This window comes from Rhamphochromis sp. 'chilingali' (genome assembly GCF_963969265.1).
Source record: "Rhamphochromis sp. 'chilingali' genome assembly, chromosome: 17".
In the NCBI taxonomy this organism is placed as follows: Eukaryota; Metazoa; Chordata; class Actinopteri; order Cichliformes; family Cichlidae; genus Rhamphochromis; species Rhamphochromis sp. 'chilingali'.
Genome location: NC_137944.1, coordinates 10,028,710 through 10,047,794, shown reverse-complemented (window position 1 = coordinate 10,047,794; position 19,085 = coordinate 10,028,710). Strand labels below are relative to the sequence as shown.

Here is a 19,085-nt window from a genome sequence, read left to right as displayed (position 1 = left end):
GCAAGCCAAATACATGTTTTTTGTCCACTAAGTATGAAGAAAAAGTGTTAGGGTCAGGGTCATCGCACATGATGACTTAGAGCTCATATCAATCAATTACTTTGCTTGCATGTTGTTTGCATTTTTGTTTCAGAAGACCTACATCCCATCTTGACAGAGGATAGGCTAACTCATGACATACTACCTTTCGCTGCTTTAATAACCCCTGGGAGGAAGTAAATATAACTTATCTGTCACTATAAAAGATGGAAGAAGATGAGAATCCACTTGAAACAAATTTCCAATTATAAAAGGCAATTTGGCAAACGTTTTAGGTGAAAGGGTCAGAATCCAATCTTAGAGCACAGATTAGCATAATTGCCCATAAAGGCTAATTTAGCTTCCTTAAATCTTAATTTGGAAACTTGCGCCTCTGTCTCTGGGACAGAGATGGCTGTTTTGGGAAGGAGTGGCTTCACATTGTGAAGGGGAGCAGAGGTTGCTCACATCACAGGGAGCTGTCATGCACTTGGAAATTTCAATTATTTTCTCCACACAGCAGTGGTTTGGGCTGCATGTGTTTTACATTTTACACAAGGTGGTTGTTTTTAACAGAATGACTCATAATTAAGAAGCAATGTGATGTGTGTGAGTGTGTGTCTTTATGATTTACTCAGCTTTTTCTTTATCCACAGGAGACCAGAATAAACTGCATTCGGATTGCTCGCAAAGGTAAAACTTACATTTTCACATCAAATAAGCTATAATATCACACATTAGTTATCACTTCAGAATTACTTAAATAAAGAAATAATTATTTACAGCCATAAATGCTGTTTGATGTACTCCATGACATACATGGTCCCAGTGGTTGACCTCTAAAGACTTTGGTGAGCCTCTGGCTCTTTCTATGATGACATCCGTGGTTCCTAGAGATCGATAATAAGTGCATGTAGCCACTTTAAGGCCATCCATATGTTACGCAGCAGTGCTAATATACTCACTTCCCATTTCACCAGCACATCATATTCATCAGCTGCACATCAATAACTTTAATCTTCTGTTCTGCCACATCCCAAAGATGCTCTATTCAATTGAGATCTGGTGTTTGTGGAGGCCACTAGAGTACAGATAAGCGCAACTAATTGTCATGTCAACCCCAACCGGTCGCGGCAGATGGCCCCGCCCCTCCCTGAGCCTGGTTCTGCCAGAGGTTTCTTCCTTTTAAAAGGGAGTTTCTCCTTCCCACTGTCACCAAAGCGCTTGCTCATAGGGGGTCATATGATTGTTGGGGTTTTCTATGTATGTATTGTTGTAGGGTCTACCTTACAATATAAAGCACCTTGAGTGACTGTTGTTGTGCTTTGGCGCTGTATAAATATAATTGAGCTGAATGTTCAAGAAACCAGTATGAGATGATTAAAGCTTTGTGACATACCATGTCATGCTGTTGGAAGCAGCCATTAGAAGATGGGTGATGTGGTGATGAAGAGATGGACATCACTTGCAGTTCAGTTTAAGGTTATTTACAAATCAATTAAAATGTAATTTCAAGCTGTCCAATAATTACAAATATCAGATAAAACACTTAAAAATACAAATGTATCATTTCAAACATCATTATAATACTGTACGTTCTCAAAAATGTCCTAAAATTAGTTTAAAGATCTTACAGTACAATAATACTAATCAAGACACTGACACATGGAAATCGTATTGTGAATAAATTAGAAAGTATACTTTACATGTGACACTATAGTAGATTTTGAAAATGCCAGCCATGTAGAGTTCCTGTTCAGCTGTTCCTGAAGACAGAGAAAGATTTTTTTAATGAGCTCATTCTAGACGTGGACCTCTACAGGTCACAATAAAACTTGTACATATGAGTTTGTTTCTTTCCTTCAAGAAATGTTTTCCCTCTTTATTTATGTGTGAAACGAATTGACAAATACTTTAGGACAAGATCTCAAAGTTTGTCTTGGGTACTACGTTATATATTACATAGGAATTGTTGCTGACCACCCCCTAAAGTTGCTGGCCCCTCCATTGAATCAATCAGTCACTTTTGTATCTGTTTTCAGTGATATCAATTTTAATATCAGGAAATTAACTAGTCATATTCTTTCTCTCTTTTTTGTCATATTTTTCAAGTAATCTATATTTGACAGCAAAATAGCAAAATTGTAAAATAAAATGGGAAATTCTGTTTTTGGTGTGCCACCATTATTAGTGGCCTCCATATGAAAACATTTCTGCACCCGTGCAGACACCAAGAGTCATCAGATTAGGCAACGTTTTTGCAATCTTCTCTTGCCCAAATTTCGTGAGCCACACCCCGTACAGTCTGCTGCTGTACTGATCAGCTTCAGGGTTTGGCTTGCTATGCACTCAGGTGCTTTTTTTTTTATTTTTTAACCTTGGTTATAATAATATATTTGAGTTACTGTTGCTTTCCTATCTGCTCAAAGCGGTATGGCCATTGTCCTTGTCTCCTCCTAGAGAATTGCTGCTCACTGGATACGTTCTCTTTCATGGACCTTTCTCTATAAATCTATAAAAATGTGTGGCAAAAAATTCCAGTAGATCAGTAATATCTAGTGTGATTGCTGATCTAGTGGTCTAATAGACAGACTGGTCCACAACATTCAAGCCACTGTGTCTGGTGTCAGGCTGCATACATTCAGATTCACTTAAATCGCTTTTCTTCCCCACCATGATCGTGATCATGTATACATGCCTGAACATGTTGATTTGCTGTCTTATAATTGGCTGATATTTGTGTCAACGAGCAGTTGTACCTATTTGTATTGAAGAATTCAGCAAATCATCTGAAAACCTTGTTTTTCTACTTCAGTGTGTCAGCTTTTGTACAAATTTATATCAAGTTGAAGCCAAACCATGTAAAGGAAATTCTAAATTTACAGTTGTCAGCATATTAATATTTGCAGATACACAATTTATGTATTTATGTTGCTCTTTATTTGCTCACACATGCACAGTTATTTGTGGAATTCATCATTATGACTATAAGCAGTAAAAGTTAAAGCGGAAAATTATATCAGAAGCAGAGGGTGCCAGTCATCTTTTTCTTGTCACCATAATGTTGAATAAGTCCAAGTAAATCTCTAGGTAAACGTAACCACTACTACCACTACATCCTTTGTGCTTCATTGGTGCAGGGTGCATGTCAGGGAGTTTGTCAGTTGTTCTGGATCAGGCTTAGGATATTTGACACGGCCTTAGTGTTGCTTTGGGTGTTGCAGGGAGGAAGCTCTCTTGCCAATCTGCCCGCAGCCCCGAGACAGTGGAGAAAAGGTGAAAGCAAACATGCATCATTGTTCTCACTCAGTACCTCTTGAATCACTGACACTGACATTTTGGCTACCCCCCCTCTCCTTGGGCTTTGACGGCTTTGAAATCCACAGTGCAACAAGGTTCCCTCCCCCCACCCGCCCCTTGTGCCTGAGAGAGGAAGCGACCAGGAGTGTTTGCTTGACAGGCAGACACTGATAGAAGCCTTTCAGTTCAAACAATCAGGGGATGGGAGAGATACAGCAGGTGAAATTAACTTTTTCCAGCCTTCTTCCCTGCTGAATTATGCTTCAAGTTAGTAATGCTCTAGAGAACGGTGGCAGTTAAATTGCATTATCTTCCCTGTGAACTCTTTCATATGAGAAGTGACATTAAGACATCAAAGAATTCTGCCATACTATTGTCTGCCAGCTTGCCACTTAAGCAGAAGAGGTGGGTTGGAGGCATATTTTGTACTGTATTTGTGCATATATGACTGTGGTAGAGAACCTGTTGATATTACTAAACCTCTCTTGGAGGTCCCTGTAAGACCATTTCTGCAGGTTCTTATGTCACCAAGACACCAATTATAGGGTGTGTGTGTTTTTTTTTTACCTCCTGGTGTTTTGGTGCTTTTCTCTTCTTTTTTTGTCCCCAGAAATATGCCATTGGCCAACTGTACAGAACAATAACATTTTCATTAAACATCAAGTTGTCTCAAGAAGACACCTTATTCTGTGACAAGAGGAGGTGTTTATTCACCTCAGCTCAGCCACAAGAAAGGCATGAATCTTACATTTAGAATGGAATCACATCACACCATAAATTCTTAAATAACTTTTTTTCTTATTTACCGCAGGTATCGAGAGACGCAGATCTTTTTTTAAAAACAACTTCTTCTTTCTTTTTTTTTTATCTGGCAGCTTCAAGTAATATGTGACCAGGAAAGTGTGTATTTTGTCACATGAGGGTCTCTGATTTTCTCCCTTTTTAAGCTGCTGCTGATGTTGTTTTGCTGTTAATGCAGAGTCGACACTTCCTACATCTCCTGATGATCTGCTTCAGCATTCAGCATTCAGTCTAATAACATTTGTCATTCTTCTGCTCTGGCTTCTTATTGGCTAACTTATTCCAATTTGTTCTATGCTGAATTTTCTTCCAGTCTGTATTAAGGCAATGCAGTGTGTTGACACTATGCATAAGTGCTTTTCGTTCCCTCTCTGAGTTTATCTCCTGGAGATAAAAGTTCCTACTAACTGGTTGCGGTTCATTTTGCAATTATGTTTTTTTCCACTAATCGGAAGGTTGGTACTGTTGTACTGTTGTGATGTTTTCTAGTCACCGCCTCCAAGGGTTATGTTTTAGGTAGTGTCAGACAGTGTCATTCTGTCTGTCTTCAGAAAGTTTTAGTTGAATTCTGATAAAAAATTGTAGTGGCTGTAGAGTGGAGTCATGGTAACAATCCATTTAAACTTGACTTATATTCTTACAAGTGTGGTGGTTATTGTCAACATATAGAAAGTGCAGTACAAAGATTTTAAACATCATGTCACATCTGACCTTTGACCTCTCCTTTAAGGTCAACAGATTGATCTTAAGATATGCTATATAAAGATATTTTTCCTTAATGCCATTGTTTTTATTGGCAACATATGGAGAATGGTATATGGAGAGCTTAAATATCAAGTTACTTTGGGCCTCTGACATCCTCTTTAGGGTCAAATGAGGAAACAAATTTGATAAACTGTCTCTTATCTTTAACACAACGCTTAAAGTTCTGCTGCCTGTCTTTGTATTGGCAGCATTTAGGAAATGATAATGGTATATGAGGATTCTAAATATCACGTTATAGATTGTCACATTTGACCGCTGATGTGCAGAATGATGAATGATGTGCCTCGTTAGCTGCCCAGTATGTTAACGGAAGTGAGCTGCCTTGGCACAGGTTTGCACCCTGAGTGCTTCTTCTTAAATTTGTTTCTGCACTTTTTGTTACATTTTTGTTTCATAACTTATTTCCGACAAATAATGTAAGTTACAAAAGAAGAATTTCCTTGACTGTGTCTTAACATTGACTGAAAACAGAGCAAAGCACAAGAGTTTGGATAGTTCAGCGAAGGAGAATAGCAACGAATTTTATGAAAGCGTCTTTGCAAAAAGTGGAGACTGTGACATTTGCTGTTGTACTGAATTTACCTGCACGCTATAGTCCATTGCAGTCTTTTTCCAGTTTGTTGGATTTACATTATGTGCATACTAAATCCTAGCCAAATGCGTCCTTCCTGATAAACAGTAAACCGACACAAGGAAATTAGAAATGATGGCGAGACGTGCCATTTACTGCACCCATGGTTTTCTGTTGATGACCACTGCCATGAATTCAACCATGCTAGCCATTTTCTAAATATGCCTCTAAAGACAGAATGACTCACCCAGTGTGATTTGCATGATTATGGCAAGTCTGTCAGGCTGCTGTATTCTCTGCCAGGAGCTATAGTCACCACCAATCCACAGCTTATCAAGCCAAATTCAGCATCCTGCCTCGCTGCAAACACCCCCACCGCACTCCACACACGCATACACACAAGTCTTTTCGGTAGAAGGCACTAACTTCAATTTGAAACATCTTTGCTTTGTTGAGCCTTTATCCTGCTCTGCCAAGCACGCTGAGACAGGCCCAGGACCCCGTGATGATTACATTTCTCTGTATTTTCTCTCATTCCCAACTCTATTTGTTTTCTCATCAGCAAGAGGTGGCTTGTTAATAATGAGCTTGCTGTCACGAGTGCAATAATACTTCTTTAATTCATTGATAGTTAATAACAATATTTCACCTTTTGATAAAACACCACAGGGAGCTCTGCTGATTCACGGAGAGAGAAGAATCCCGCTCTGTTGTCTAGCTCAGATGGCAGCACAGACAGACATGTGAATGTGACATATGGCTTGGAAGGAAATAGCAGCCTGATTGAGAGCTTGCATCAGCTCAGTGAGATAACCGACCCCGCATCCTTTCTCCCAAGCCAAGTATGTTTAGCTTCTCTTTGTAGAGAAGCTGAGTATTCACGACACTGATGTCAGCGCATGAGAACGCTGTTCAAGCCTTTCCAAATATCTTCTAGTAAGGGCTTTATTTTTGGGCAGCCTCTAGCGATTAAGTACAACAAGTCATTTGAATGGTGAGACACTGGCTTGCTTGTTTACGACCGTGCATGTTAGCCCGAGACAGTCTTGCATAACTTTGAACTTCCCTCAATACTCAGCTTTGCTTATATCAGCCTTTCGAATAGTTTCTTTAATCTTTCTAGCATGGCCATAATGTTTGAATACATAACTGAACATATTATATGAATTAGTTCATATTGGGCCATCTTTGAAGCATTTAATGCAGATTCTTTGAAGCTGTTCTCAGCAGGCTGCTCAACCAAAATTAATCTGAAATACATACAATTAGGATAGGATGCCATATCAGGTAAATCTTGCTTTGCATTTCCCTCTAGCAACCCTCCATAATTAGCTGATTTTTTTTTATGTGAAACACTACCCCAGTCATTAATCTAGATTCAATAAAGAGTGACGACTTTGTTTACTCAGATGTACTCTTTCACCTATAGAAGATGTACTGTTGAATTTTAAATCAAACAATGGCACAAAAAATGTGTCAACTCAAGTTAATTGCAGGGGCGGGAATATTATCCGTATGTGATGTTTTTCAGAAGCTGTCGAGTGAGAAAGACCCTAAGGAATCCATCTCTCTGTTATTTGAATCTTCTGAGCGTCATATTTGATAGCATGACATTTTCAAGAACAACTCCATCACCCTAACTAATACACAGAAAAGAGAAAGCTTTTATAAAGATATGGAGCAAAAAGATCAACAGCAACATTAAGTGCACGATCGCTTCTTATGTCAGCATACCGCAGCGCATGCACTCAAAAATTATTACCTGTTTTGTCACAACGTCAAAACAGGGAAATACAAATAAATGGACCTCCGCAGTATGTGCTCCTTTTCCACCTCTGAAGCATTAATGTTATCCTGTAAAATGTTATCTTTTCAAAATCCAAGAAAAAAATTAAAAAGTTAAAAATCTAATATTTCCATCTCATGAACAGAAATCTGCTACTCCGCGACTTTAGCTATACAACGTCATGTACCGCACACCTTCATTTCCCATCCCTCCCTCACTCTGTGTTGTCATAACCCCTCCACCACCCCAACATCTCCCTGTAGGCTCTGCGAGATACTTTACTTATCACTTCCAGATTTGTAGCAAATTTGAGCTCAGAGCCAGAACAGTCCACTCCATCCTTCTGCTGTTATAAATCAGTCATTTCAAGCTTGAGTTGTATGAGTAAATTATGTTTTCTTGGTCATTGCGGTGAGTCAACATTTACGTTCTGTTTGTGATAATAATCCTGTGGTGTGCCAAAAATCAATACAAGATTCCAGCAGATTGAGAAAGCCAATTGTGTTTACAGTTTTGTTTGTTTATGGTAATGATCCAAAATCGATCCTTTATTGACACTGAATTACTAACTGTTGCGCGTAGAGTTTGCATTTAGAAATGAATAATCATTGATAGTGGAGGCTGTCTTTGTAACTTTCTCGCTTCCTCACCTGTCCATCACGACTAATTTGCAGCTGCTTGTAAGGATTCGAAGAGGGCTCTGGAGGTATCCCAGCATGCTGAGGACATGGGTCTGATCCTGGGAGCCTGCGCCGGCGGCCTCGTGGTCCTCATTCTACTGCTGGGGGCCATCGTCATTATCGTCAAGAAGGGGTGAGTGGCTGCGAAAATGTTTGTCTGCTGGCCAGTCGACATGAGATGGGTTAGAGCTTTTCACGGTTAAACATTTATGGTTTGAAGTCTTATTGTTCCTGCATAGGCCATCCAGAGGAGTAAATTTATCTCTATCCCACTTGGCAGCTAGGGTCTATTGAGGAAAGCATTTGGCAGTGAGAGTGAATTACAACCAGAGTTAGTGGAATGGTAGAGCATTAATCCTAAACTCTCCCACTGCTGCCTCAGCCGAGCTTTTGTGTTTCTCATCTCATCTTTTAATTTCAAGGTCTGCGTGTTGGCTGAACACATTCAAATGCAGCCTGTTCGCACTGGAATCGCTGGCTGCTTTCCACCTGCAAATTACCTCTGTCGTCGATCGCACCTGCAGTGTATTCTTCCTTTGCTCGCTGGGCAATAGTGGAACACTCATCTGAGTGTGAAATATTTCATCAAGGGGCATGTTATTCCATTGCCCACTCAATTACATGAGGCAAGCAGCTGTGAGGTGCCAGTGGATGGGCTAGTAATTGGTTAGGAAGGTTGTTTTTTTGCTTTTTTTTGTTGAGGCAGTGGGTAGGGGTGGGCTCCTCAGCCCTGAGGAATTTTCTTTGCTGTGAATAGAGGGAGAATGAATGGGGATGTCTGGAGGAAGGCGGTGACTGATAAGATTCACTGGGCCAATCTAGCCACCACAATAGAAACTAGACAGCCGCACGGGTGCAATGGGAGCAGACCTGTTTATATTTAGGCACACGATATTATCTCTCTGCATGTACAAAGAGAGACTGTATACATTAATGTTTTCAGTTATCATTCGGAATATCAGAGATCCCTGCATAGTGGAATATTCAGGAGGGTGCTAGTTAAATGCAGACAGGAGTGAAAAACAAAGGATGTGCTTGCTGCATGCCAAATTTCAGCTTTAAACCAACTTTAAACTTTGTGATATTAATGGTAGGGGTGCAACGATACACAAAATTCACGGTTCGGTTCGGTTCGATACTTTGGTGTCACGGTTCGATATTTTTTCGATACAAAAAAAATGTTCATGCCTTTTTAATTTTTCATTTATTAAAATTATAAATATATATTTTAACTCAAAAGTACAGTTTTTAAATTTAACCCTAACCCTTGTGCGTGTTTTTTATTTTGACAGCGAATGCACACCTGCGGACCACTTATGTGCAGCCCTGGTTATATAGTTCGTCATATTGCAGCCACAGAAATTATTTTGTCCATGAAACCATAAAGCTGCACTTTCTTTTTGCCTTATAGTCTGATTTGTCATAACTTCTCCGTTTTGTGGTAAGCTTTTCTTTGGCTGTCACTTCTTCACCCTGACCTGTCTTATTTGGCTCAGCAGAACTAAAATATATATATCCTGCTGCTTTTACACACGCACTCACATAAGCTCAGCGATTCTCTGCGCAATCAACCTCTCACATGTTTAAGCTTGCTGTGGGAGATTTCACTTGTCATGTTTGCATAGTAAGCTAACGATTAATAAGACGATGTCAGAGGAATTGGTGCGCAAATTATCATCACTCACAGATCAGTGCTGTCGCTCTCTATACACAGTTCGTGCGATTGCAAAGTGAAAGCAAAAAAACAAGCGCAAATTCAAACGCGATTTCAATATGTCACATATTGACAGTGGCTCACAGATGCCAATGACATAATTACCCAGCTACATTTCTGAAAGAATGCAAAAGCATTGACATATATTTTTCCTACAATAGCCCGACGGGCAGGGAAGAGATAGATTTTGGTAGCCCGACTGAAAAAATCGCTAGCTCCAGGACGTCGGGCTAGCGATATTGCAAGCCCTGTATCTGATTGAGGAATCACTCATCTTTGGAAAAGAGAGTTTATTACAGAGAAATGGCTCTTTCCAAAATAAAAGCTATACTATCCGCTTCTTCTGGGCTATATTCTCAGCAGCATAAGGAGAATCATGTGCTAACAGCTGTCTAAATGACTCGGCTAAAGTTAGTAGCATGCTTGTTGTTTTGGTCTTTGCACTAGGATGATGTCGGTGTAAATGTGCAGTCATATTCGTTGTGTTCCCACTAGTGCTTTCAGGTTAATCTCGTTGAAATGACCTTAACGCCACAACACGGCAAATCTCCGTTAACGAGCTACCGCCGATCGCCCCGTGTGTGGGGCTGGACAGCCAACACGTTAACGAGCTAACTGCGCTAACACACTAGCTCCCACCCATGTAATTGAGCATTGCATGGCACATCCAACATACTGTTTTACTTTAGTCCATGACTCGCTTACCTTCAGGGTCATACGTCACATGAAAACCAAAATAATTCCAAACGCCAGATCTGAATGAGGGTGGGGGAGGTCCATGTGTCTTGCTAGCTTGCCCTGCGCTCTTCCTCCTGACTATGCTGTCTGTGTTGAGCGCTCAGTGGATCTGCGCTCGACAGTGCAGCCTAGGCGGAGTAGTCGAACGCAGATTCACTGAGCGCTCAACACAGACAGCATCGTCAGAAGGAAAATTGATAAAATAAATTACAAATGTTGTATTGTTCGATACATATGCGTACCGAACCGAAAGCACTGTATCGAACGGTTCAATATCGATACGAATATCGTTGCACCCCTAATTAATGGGAACACTTGCGACGTGAAGGTGGAGGAGTCAACAGCTTATTATGTTTCATCAGGCTCACTCAAAGCTAATGAACCTAAGAGCAAAATAAACAAGTGTTAAAAAAATGAATCCATCATTTAAGGATGAAATCAACTTAAATATTAAGCTAAAATATATGAAAAATGTTAAAGTCTTGATAGATTTAGATGCCACAGTCAGGTAGATTAGATTAGATTACATGTTTTTTGAGCATACAATTTAAAATACACACTACTTGCTTTTTATATCTCATAGATTAAGTCAGTTGTTTTTGGATAGTTGTGATTCTTCTTATTGTAACTTCATGGAAAATGAGTCATTCGGTTCTTGGGGTTCAAATTTTATATTTTGTTTTTTGCAACACTACTTAACTGTTAGATCAGTTTCACACGAACTAAAACAAATCAATCAAATCAACAATCTAACACACGAAGCGAAACTGAACATGATGGCCACCAGACAGGAGACTATCAAAGTAAAACAGGAAGTACAGGGAGCACACACACTGAGACGCAGACTGACGGAACCCAGAGAACAGAGGGAGGAAAGAGAGAGTGAGGGACAAAAGGGACAAATGACGAGAAAGGGTGAGAAAAACCAGACACACCCACACAGACATGATTGGACGATCATGAAGACCTAACTGGGGGAATGCTGAGGGAAGGACACGGAGACATGAATGGAACCAAATAACAACCAAGACATCCTGAACTAGAAACACTGAATAAAGTCAAGGGTGTAAGCAAACTAAACTAGGAAATATAAAATACACAGAGAACATAACAAATAAATAAGACTCCGAAAACACAAAGTAAACCCAAAGCACTGGGTCTGCTTATAAACACAACACAGACCCGCAAAGGAAATCCTGTGATTAACAAAGCAGTGATGGAATACAGATTTTTTTTAAAGCTAGCTTTGTTGATTTTTAAAATGTGATATGATTAATCTTTCCTTTAGAAAAAAAACCCTCTTAGTTCCCTAAAATGTTCCCAAACGGCAAACATAAGGCACCTTCAATGTATTTAATAAGATTAATCCAAATGAAAGATGCACACACACCTCTATACTATCAGTTTTATTTATGATGATTTTGTTCTTAGACCTCCCTTAGTTGAAATTTTTAAAAATCTTTTGTTGGTCCCAATGTGAGTTTTGTTATGAGGTGAGCCTGTCTTCTGCCTCACGATGGCCAGCCAGGAACATTCCAACACACTGAGCATCTTCATTTATCTTTCTGATGTCCATCTTGATAAACCATAGTCACCTCTCTTTTTTTTCTCCTCACTCTCTGTCTCTCTCCTTTCCTCCTCCTTCATGCTAATCAGAAGGGACTTCTATTCTTACCCTTACTACCCGTAAGTTACTCCTTTCTCCATCTTCCACCCTGATGCCATTTTCCCCTTGCTTTGTAGACCCAGGATTACTAGAGTGGAAATAAGCATTGCTATCTCCACCACATTCTCAAATCAACCCCTCACCCCACCACCAAACACACACACACATACACAAACAAGCACATATACACACACACCACTTCAGCAGAACCTTACTGCAACCCATGACACACTCTTGCTATCACCAGATCTCACTTTTCCCCTCGTCCAGTTTCAATCTTGTGGCCCTTATATTTCCCTTTCACTCCAATTTCTCATCTCCTCACCCACCCTCCTTTCCTTTATTCCTTATCTCTTTGCCTGTCTTTCTCTCACTTCTCACCTTCTCTGCCATCCTCTGTCTGTATTTGCTCCCTGCCTTTCTCTATCCTCCCACCTCTCTTCCTGCCTCTCTACAGTAGGAAGAAGGTGGCCATAAACAAGGCAGCCATGTCCTACAGGCAGGAGAAGAGTCGGAAGCTGAGCTCTCTGGATTGCAGCATGACAGAGCAGAGCACTCTCCAGCAAGATGAGAGGATGGCCCACTCCTTCATGGATGCCCACGGCTGCAATGCTCGAAGTAAGGCAGCAAGGACCACATGAGTACTTTTGAGAAAGTGTCTAGAGAGAATGCAGCTTCCTGCTTTCTGACCTTCAGCCATGTTTGCAAACATATATCCAATCTGTCCTGTCAAAACGTAAGATGCTTTGGACAGAGAAATCTCCTGAAAGGCTCTTGTCTGTTTGAATATTCTGCAGCACCAGTCAGCACTCATATCTCTGCAGAAATGCTGACTTTTTCCTTTAAGCTACCCCCTAGACTTTTTTACATTAATAAAAAAGAACAGAGCATGTGCCGCAGAATCCTCAGTGTCAGCTGGATGCCTTGAACTGTATCTGTTTGTGTTCCCAGATGAGCAGCGTAGCTCTGTCAATGAGTCTAGCAGTTTACTGGGAGGCTCACCCCAACGTCACTGTCGGAGGAAAAGCTCGCCATATCACACGGGTCAGCTCCATCCTGCTGTAAGGGTGGCTGACCTCCTCCAGCACATCAACCAGATGAAGACAGCTGAGGGATATGGTTTCAAACAGGAGTATGAGGTAAGGCATGTATGAAAAACACACAATTTCATTTGTGCTTTTTTTTCCATTAGGTTTAGCTAAAAATTTAGTTTTTTGTTATGTTGCAATTTTAATTGTCTATCTGTAAATGTATGTAGTTATTTAAATTGTTAATCCACTTTGTTAGCTTAATGGTATCCACATAGTCCAATGTGTCTCAATCCCTGTTTTGAGTATGTACACCCACACTAACAAATATGACTACACAATATAAGCCACGAGTATGTCAGTTTTCCAGTATTTAACAGTCAAAGGTATATAGTGTGCAACTCTGTATACTTCTCTCTCTAAGCATACAGTGTTATGCAAAGGTTTGAAACTACCCCTCATTTATTCATATTTTCCTTCCAAAAAGCCAGACCTTCTTATAAAATTTTAAAGTGATCTTGTGGTTCTTCCGGGTTTCTCAAGGTCTTTCAAAGTTTTTCTTTGGACTTTGGCTTTTTTATATTCAGTCCTGTTAGATTGGCACATTACACAAGAACTTGACTGAAAATCAGTGGCAACAATTCGATGATGAATCCAAAAGTGACATTTTGAGATAAAATTGTTGTCAGTATATATGGAAATGTCAGGAATAAGGTGCAACAGTGAGTGTCAACAACCGTCTGTAAAACATGGTGGCGACGCAGTCATGTTTTTTGGCTGCATTTGAGCCGAGGTGTTGGGGACCTTGTCAAAATTAATGGAATTAAAATTGCCAAAAAATACTGTCAGATTTTGATCTACCATGGTAATACCATCTGGAAAGCATTTGATTGGCTTCATCTTTCAGTATGATATTCATCCCAATGGAGTAAAAGTCACTGGATAAAAAAACAAAGATTGGAACTCTATCAGTTATGGATCGGCCTTATAGACACAAAAGATCAAAGAAGAGGGTTGTCCCTCAAAAAGCAATGTAAGAATGAGGGGTAGCACAAGACTTTTTTATGTAACTAGAGGGGAAGTCCTACCACGAAATTTGTAAATGAAATGTTAATGCAAAATTCTGTGACTATTAGCCAACTAGCCTAAAGTTAGGGGTTTTTCTTGGGGGGGCAATGACATTGCCTGTGTTTGTCGTAGTCTGATATTCATGTCTGGTTTGCTGTCATCTTTACCTATAAGACTTTAGTATTATGTTTGGTCAAGGACTTGACAAGTTCACAAAATGGGCCTACTAGCAAGACATGGAAAATGTTGTAGTTCACTTTTGAAGTAAGTAAAATGTTGATCATTTTTGACAGGTATTTTAAGAGTTTATCTTATATTCTAGAAAATTAGCTATCAAATTCAATGGTTTATTCAGACGTTAGAAATTACTTATGTAGTTTTGATTATTTATTCTACTAGCTAGAAAATTTCTACTGCTAGCTAGCCCAATCATTAGTTTGCTCTCATGCATCTAATTATTACTTTACATCTAATTATTACTCAATTTATCTATTAAATTAGTTCCAAACTACTCAGTTCTGTATTCAAGTTTGTGTTTTTTTTTTGTTTGTTTTAATTAGTTGAGCTATTTTTGCCAGATGCTCTCTAGCTACCGTTTGCTGTAACCTGTCGCTAGTCCTGGTGCTAGCTGCCAAGCCATATGTACCTTTGGTCTTGGCTGTTTTTGTTTGGTTTTTTCTTTTTTGATTTGACAAAGTTACAGTCTTTCAAAGTGTTGAATCATATTATGCTTCCGTATTTGTTTTATTGGTTTGCTGTCAACTTCTAGTATACAAAGCCAGTTCCATGACAAATTGATTTTGTTAGCTTGAAGTTGAAGAACCTGCACAGAGCAAAAGTCACTGGTCAACACACCTCTTTAAAGAACATTACACCTAAGGGCCTCATACCCGTGAAATTTCATTTATTTCTTTGTAGCTGAAAAAATAGGTGAATCATTTGTCAGATAGCATCAAGTCAAAATTCCCAATATGTTACAGTGTACAGACCCATCTGTATAATATTCCAGACCAGTGCTGTCTGTTTTGAAGCATTTTAAAAGGGGTCTTGAATATTCATGAGCATGAGCAGTAAAATATGTTTTTGACTTCATTTGCATTACAGAGTTAATGCATATATACTGAACATTCTTCTTATAAGAGCACTAATTTCTATTTCCAAAGTTACGCCACTCAGAGTTCTGGTTAATATAATATAAAATTCTCAACATCATCCAGTTGTGATAGGAATTTTTTTTATCTGCACCTACAGCTGCAGGAAGCCAGATGCACTTTTTCAATTCATTAAGCTATCACCTGAGGGGCCAACAAATCCCCCCCCCCCCCCCCCCCCCTCCTCCAAAATCAATATATGGGTTGCTTTTTCACTCCTCAGTCTGGCTCCTCATCGCCTGGAGAAATAAACAAGATGAAGGGGATCAGCCTGCACTCTGCTGTCAGACTTCATAACCCTTATTTCCCACAGGGTCACACTGCTGCTGCCATTGATCAGACATGTTGCAAGGCATTGTGGGGGGGTTATGAATGAGTCAGGCCCTGGGGTAGGTGGGGTACAGTATGTGTTGTGAAAGTCAACATCTGGAGCAAGAGTCAGTGAATACACTAGAGGATAGAACCTCTGCCCCTTCACCAGGATGTGGCTACTTAAAAGTGATGTTGTGTCATTTTGTTATCTCTTGGAAGACTAGTGAACCTGAGAGAGCTGTATATATTAAATGAAGGCCCGCAAACCTCAGCGACCTCTGCTCACAATGTGAGAGACTGATAAAGTCATACAAAAACAGTTACTTCAAGTTCTGCTGCTAAAGGTGGCACTACAAGCTATTGCATCTTTGGGTGAACTTAGTTGTTTAGACTGCAGAAAGTCCTGTGAAAACTTTCACGGCTGTAGTTCCATTTCAAGGAAATTCAAAGTGTCAGGATTACAGGTAAATAAATAAATAGAATAACTCCATAGGTGGAACAAAGAGTGTGTGTCCTACGTACAGATAAGTAAAAAAAAGAAAAAAAAACTAAAGATACAGTGAGAATAATTCTGTTTGACAGGTCATTGTTTTATCCCCCATCTAATATTTAAAAACTATTCATGATTAATCTAAAATGACACAATCATACTTAGTTGTTCAATCTTAAACAACAAGTATGGATTAATCTTGTGTACTTGTGTGTCATATGGTACGCTCGGTGCTAAAGGCTGTTTGCAGAGGCCTGGGTTTGAGTTCATCATTTACATCAAGTCATCCACCCACTCTCACCCTTCACTTTCCTGTCATCATATATACCCAAATAAATGTACATTAAATATTGCCAAAAGTTTTGACAGGAACTTCTAACTACTGGAGATAAAGTAAACTCATATGAGAATCAGAAGATGAAAGAAATACTGCAGCAGGATGTCTCACTTGTCTTTCACTGTTGGAGGTTTATTGGTTTTTAACGTGGAAACCCAAAATGTTTCCATTTTGAAGGAACTTTTCAGTTTATTTCCAGAACTCATATAGTCAGGGGAAACTACTTTCAAGGAAGAAAGGCTCCCATTTCCCACGTAGTTGCCATACAGTGCCATGAGATTATGGGTTAGTAACAGGAGGTTTAATCCCAAGTCTGTCCTTTAATGTCTTTTTGCAGTTTTTCAAAATATATATTTTATTGAAAATTACATGGAAGATTAGAGTCATTTGCGCTTGTTGCGCTGGCAGAGTCAGTGAAAACTGATATAATGGCATTTCCGAGCATTATCTTTTTTTTTCTTTAGTCCAGAATCCTTAATGTCCCAAACGAATACTTTCAGAAATGAATAAATCTCCACGAAGGTCAACAGAATGTTGTTTCCAAAATCGACAAGGAGTTTTGGACAAATACAGGTTTGTTAAGCAGGATTAAATCAGGCATTACCAGCGCTGATGTCAGTGACTGATATAATCCTCCGATTATCTTTCCTTCTCCTGCTCGCCTCGGATGTCAGGTGGTACCAATTCAACACCCGTTGCCCGGGAGAGATTGGTCTGCTGTAGACGAGCGACAGCGTGCCTCAGTATGAGAGCCTGGATGTGCCCACCGATACAGCAGAGAGATCAGGCTGGTTTTTAAACTGCAAAAGAATACGACACCACTCATGTCAGGCCCATGCTTTATTTATTTATTTTTTTTCATCTTGCTCGCTTATAGTATTGATTCAGATTCAATGACTCATCTCACTGCACCAACAGATTTAGTCGATGGGTGTCATAAACAGCTGTCACAAGTTTGGCAGTTTAACACCGAGGTATTATATAGCAACCGCTTCTGCAAGCAGCGAGTCCCACACTGTGTTCAGAATGAGAATGACTGCAGAGGGCCACCTTCTCCTTTCCAAGGCCGCAGCCATCTCTCAGCGCCGTCTGCATGTCGTCTCTCAGCCTCAGTCGCTCCCCGCTATGTTGTGGCAGATGTCTCTTGATGACTTGGCAAGATGCTATAACACTGAAGCTACTAAGACGACCTTAGGGTAACACTTTGGAGTGCATTAGCAAAGTTGTTCCCATTCTGAGTGTCAAGAAGCACAAAAGACGCATCGTCCCTGCCTGTTGTTTCTGTTTCTGAAAACTTTTTGGTTCTCTTTAATCTGCAGAGTTTTTTCGACGGCTGGGATGTCACAAAAAAGAAGGACAAGACCAAAGGGAGGCACGATAGCCTGCTAAGCCGTGAGTATTTGTGTACTGAGCCATGTGTTGAGTTGTGTTTGCGCCGTGGCTTGGGTGTGTTCCACTTTTTTTCCTTACTGTAAGTTACAGCATACCTTACCATTTCTTTTTATATGCACACTGTAAAGTAAATCACCATTTTACAATGCCACTGCCTGTATCCTGTGAGCCAGAGGTGCCCAGTAATTGCTTTTACTCCCAATGGAATGGCTGTTGATTCTTGTTAAATATGTGATTAAGGTATGATTAATTAAAATTGATTGTTTAACCGTGTGTTTAATGATGTTTTTGAAATGTTTGCCTCTATAGGAGGAATACTAAATGCCTTACTTATTGTATTTTTCAGAGCCCTTATACAAAAGTGTCAGAAATTACTTTTGTGTCATAAAGCTTTTCAATGGAGGAAACTGCAATCTGCAGGAGTCACGACTGCTTTTGCTTTTCCTCCTAATCCTTCTCTGTTATTTTTCAATCGTTTTCAGAATCCGCCTGATCCAGGTAAACCATTGCTTTAGTGGTAGAGTTTAGTTCTGTTAAAACAATAGTTCAGGTAAAGGAGGCATACTGCATATTGTTCCTCTTTGTGAAAGAAAGAGTACACAGCGACTCACTGTGAGCACAGCAGCAGCATCTCTATCTCACTATGGCAGATGAGTCAAAATATATTACCAGGCAATGCAAATGTAATCATGGGGAATGGGAAAGTAGTCCAGAAAAATATATGCAGAGCATTTGATCATCAATCGGTCCTAAAACAGTAATTACCACTGTTGTTGTTGAATCAGTTATTAATCTTTAACTGTTTAATATTTGTCCAAATGTCTGTGCCCTACATGGCCAGAGTCCTGCATATATATAGCTGAGCTACTGAGAGCTTATAATTGTAGGCGGCCTCTCCAGCTTCTCTTCGACTCAGGCTCGGTTGGCTGTTGACTGCTGACGCCCTATATCTATAGTTTGGCTTCTCTTAATCTTTCACGCATTATTTGTTGGTCTTTTGTTCTTCTAATATGTGTGTACAGGTGTGTAGGCAGGAATGAATTAGGCCATGTGTTTGGATGTAAGAATATGCTCGCTTAACTGTAACTGTGTGTTTTAAAAATGCTATAGAAATAAAGTTATTAATACCTTTATTATTAGCTAACCGATACCCAACACCAGTGGCTTGTTTGACCCAGCAAAGGTAAATCTGAACCCCGACAGTTTATTAATTGTATAAATCATTGTTCAAAAAGGATGAATGTACTATGAATAACAAGCAAGGAATG

The 19,085-nt window shown here is 39.8% G+C and overlaps 1 protein-coding gene across 3 annotated transcripts in view; it reads left to right on the top strand.

Annotated features, from left to right (window-relative positions):
* The window catches only part of LOC308384655 (receptor-type tyrosine-protein phosphatase U-like), a 259,383-nt gene that overhangs the window by 199,132 nt on the left and 41,166 nt on the right, over positions 1-19,085 (top strand). Inside the window, exons 13-18 of one of the 3 annotated variants that reach the window (XM_080863196.1) lie at positions 675-711; positions 7,916-8,054; positions 12,030-12,059; positions 12,500-12,657; positions 12,991-13,178; positions 17,745-17,817. In XM_080863196.1, the coding sequence (XP_080719322.1) occupies positions 675-711; positions 7,916-8,054; positions 12,030-12,059; positions 12,500-12,657; positions 12,991-13,178; positions 17,745-17,817 (625 nt within the window). Of the gene's footprint in view, positions 1-674; positions 712-7,915; positions 8,055-12,029; positions 12,060-12,496; positions 12,658-12,990; positions 13,179-17,744; positions 17,818-19,085 lie in introns of all 3 variants that reach the window. The other 2 variants (XM_080863195.1, XM_080863197.1) reach the window with 2 other exon arrangements.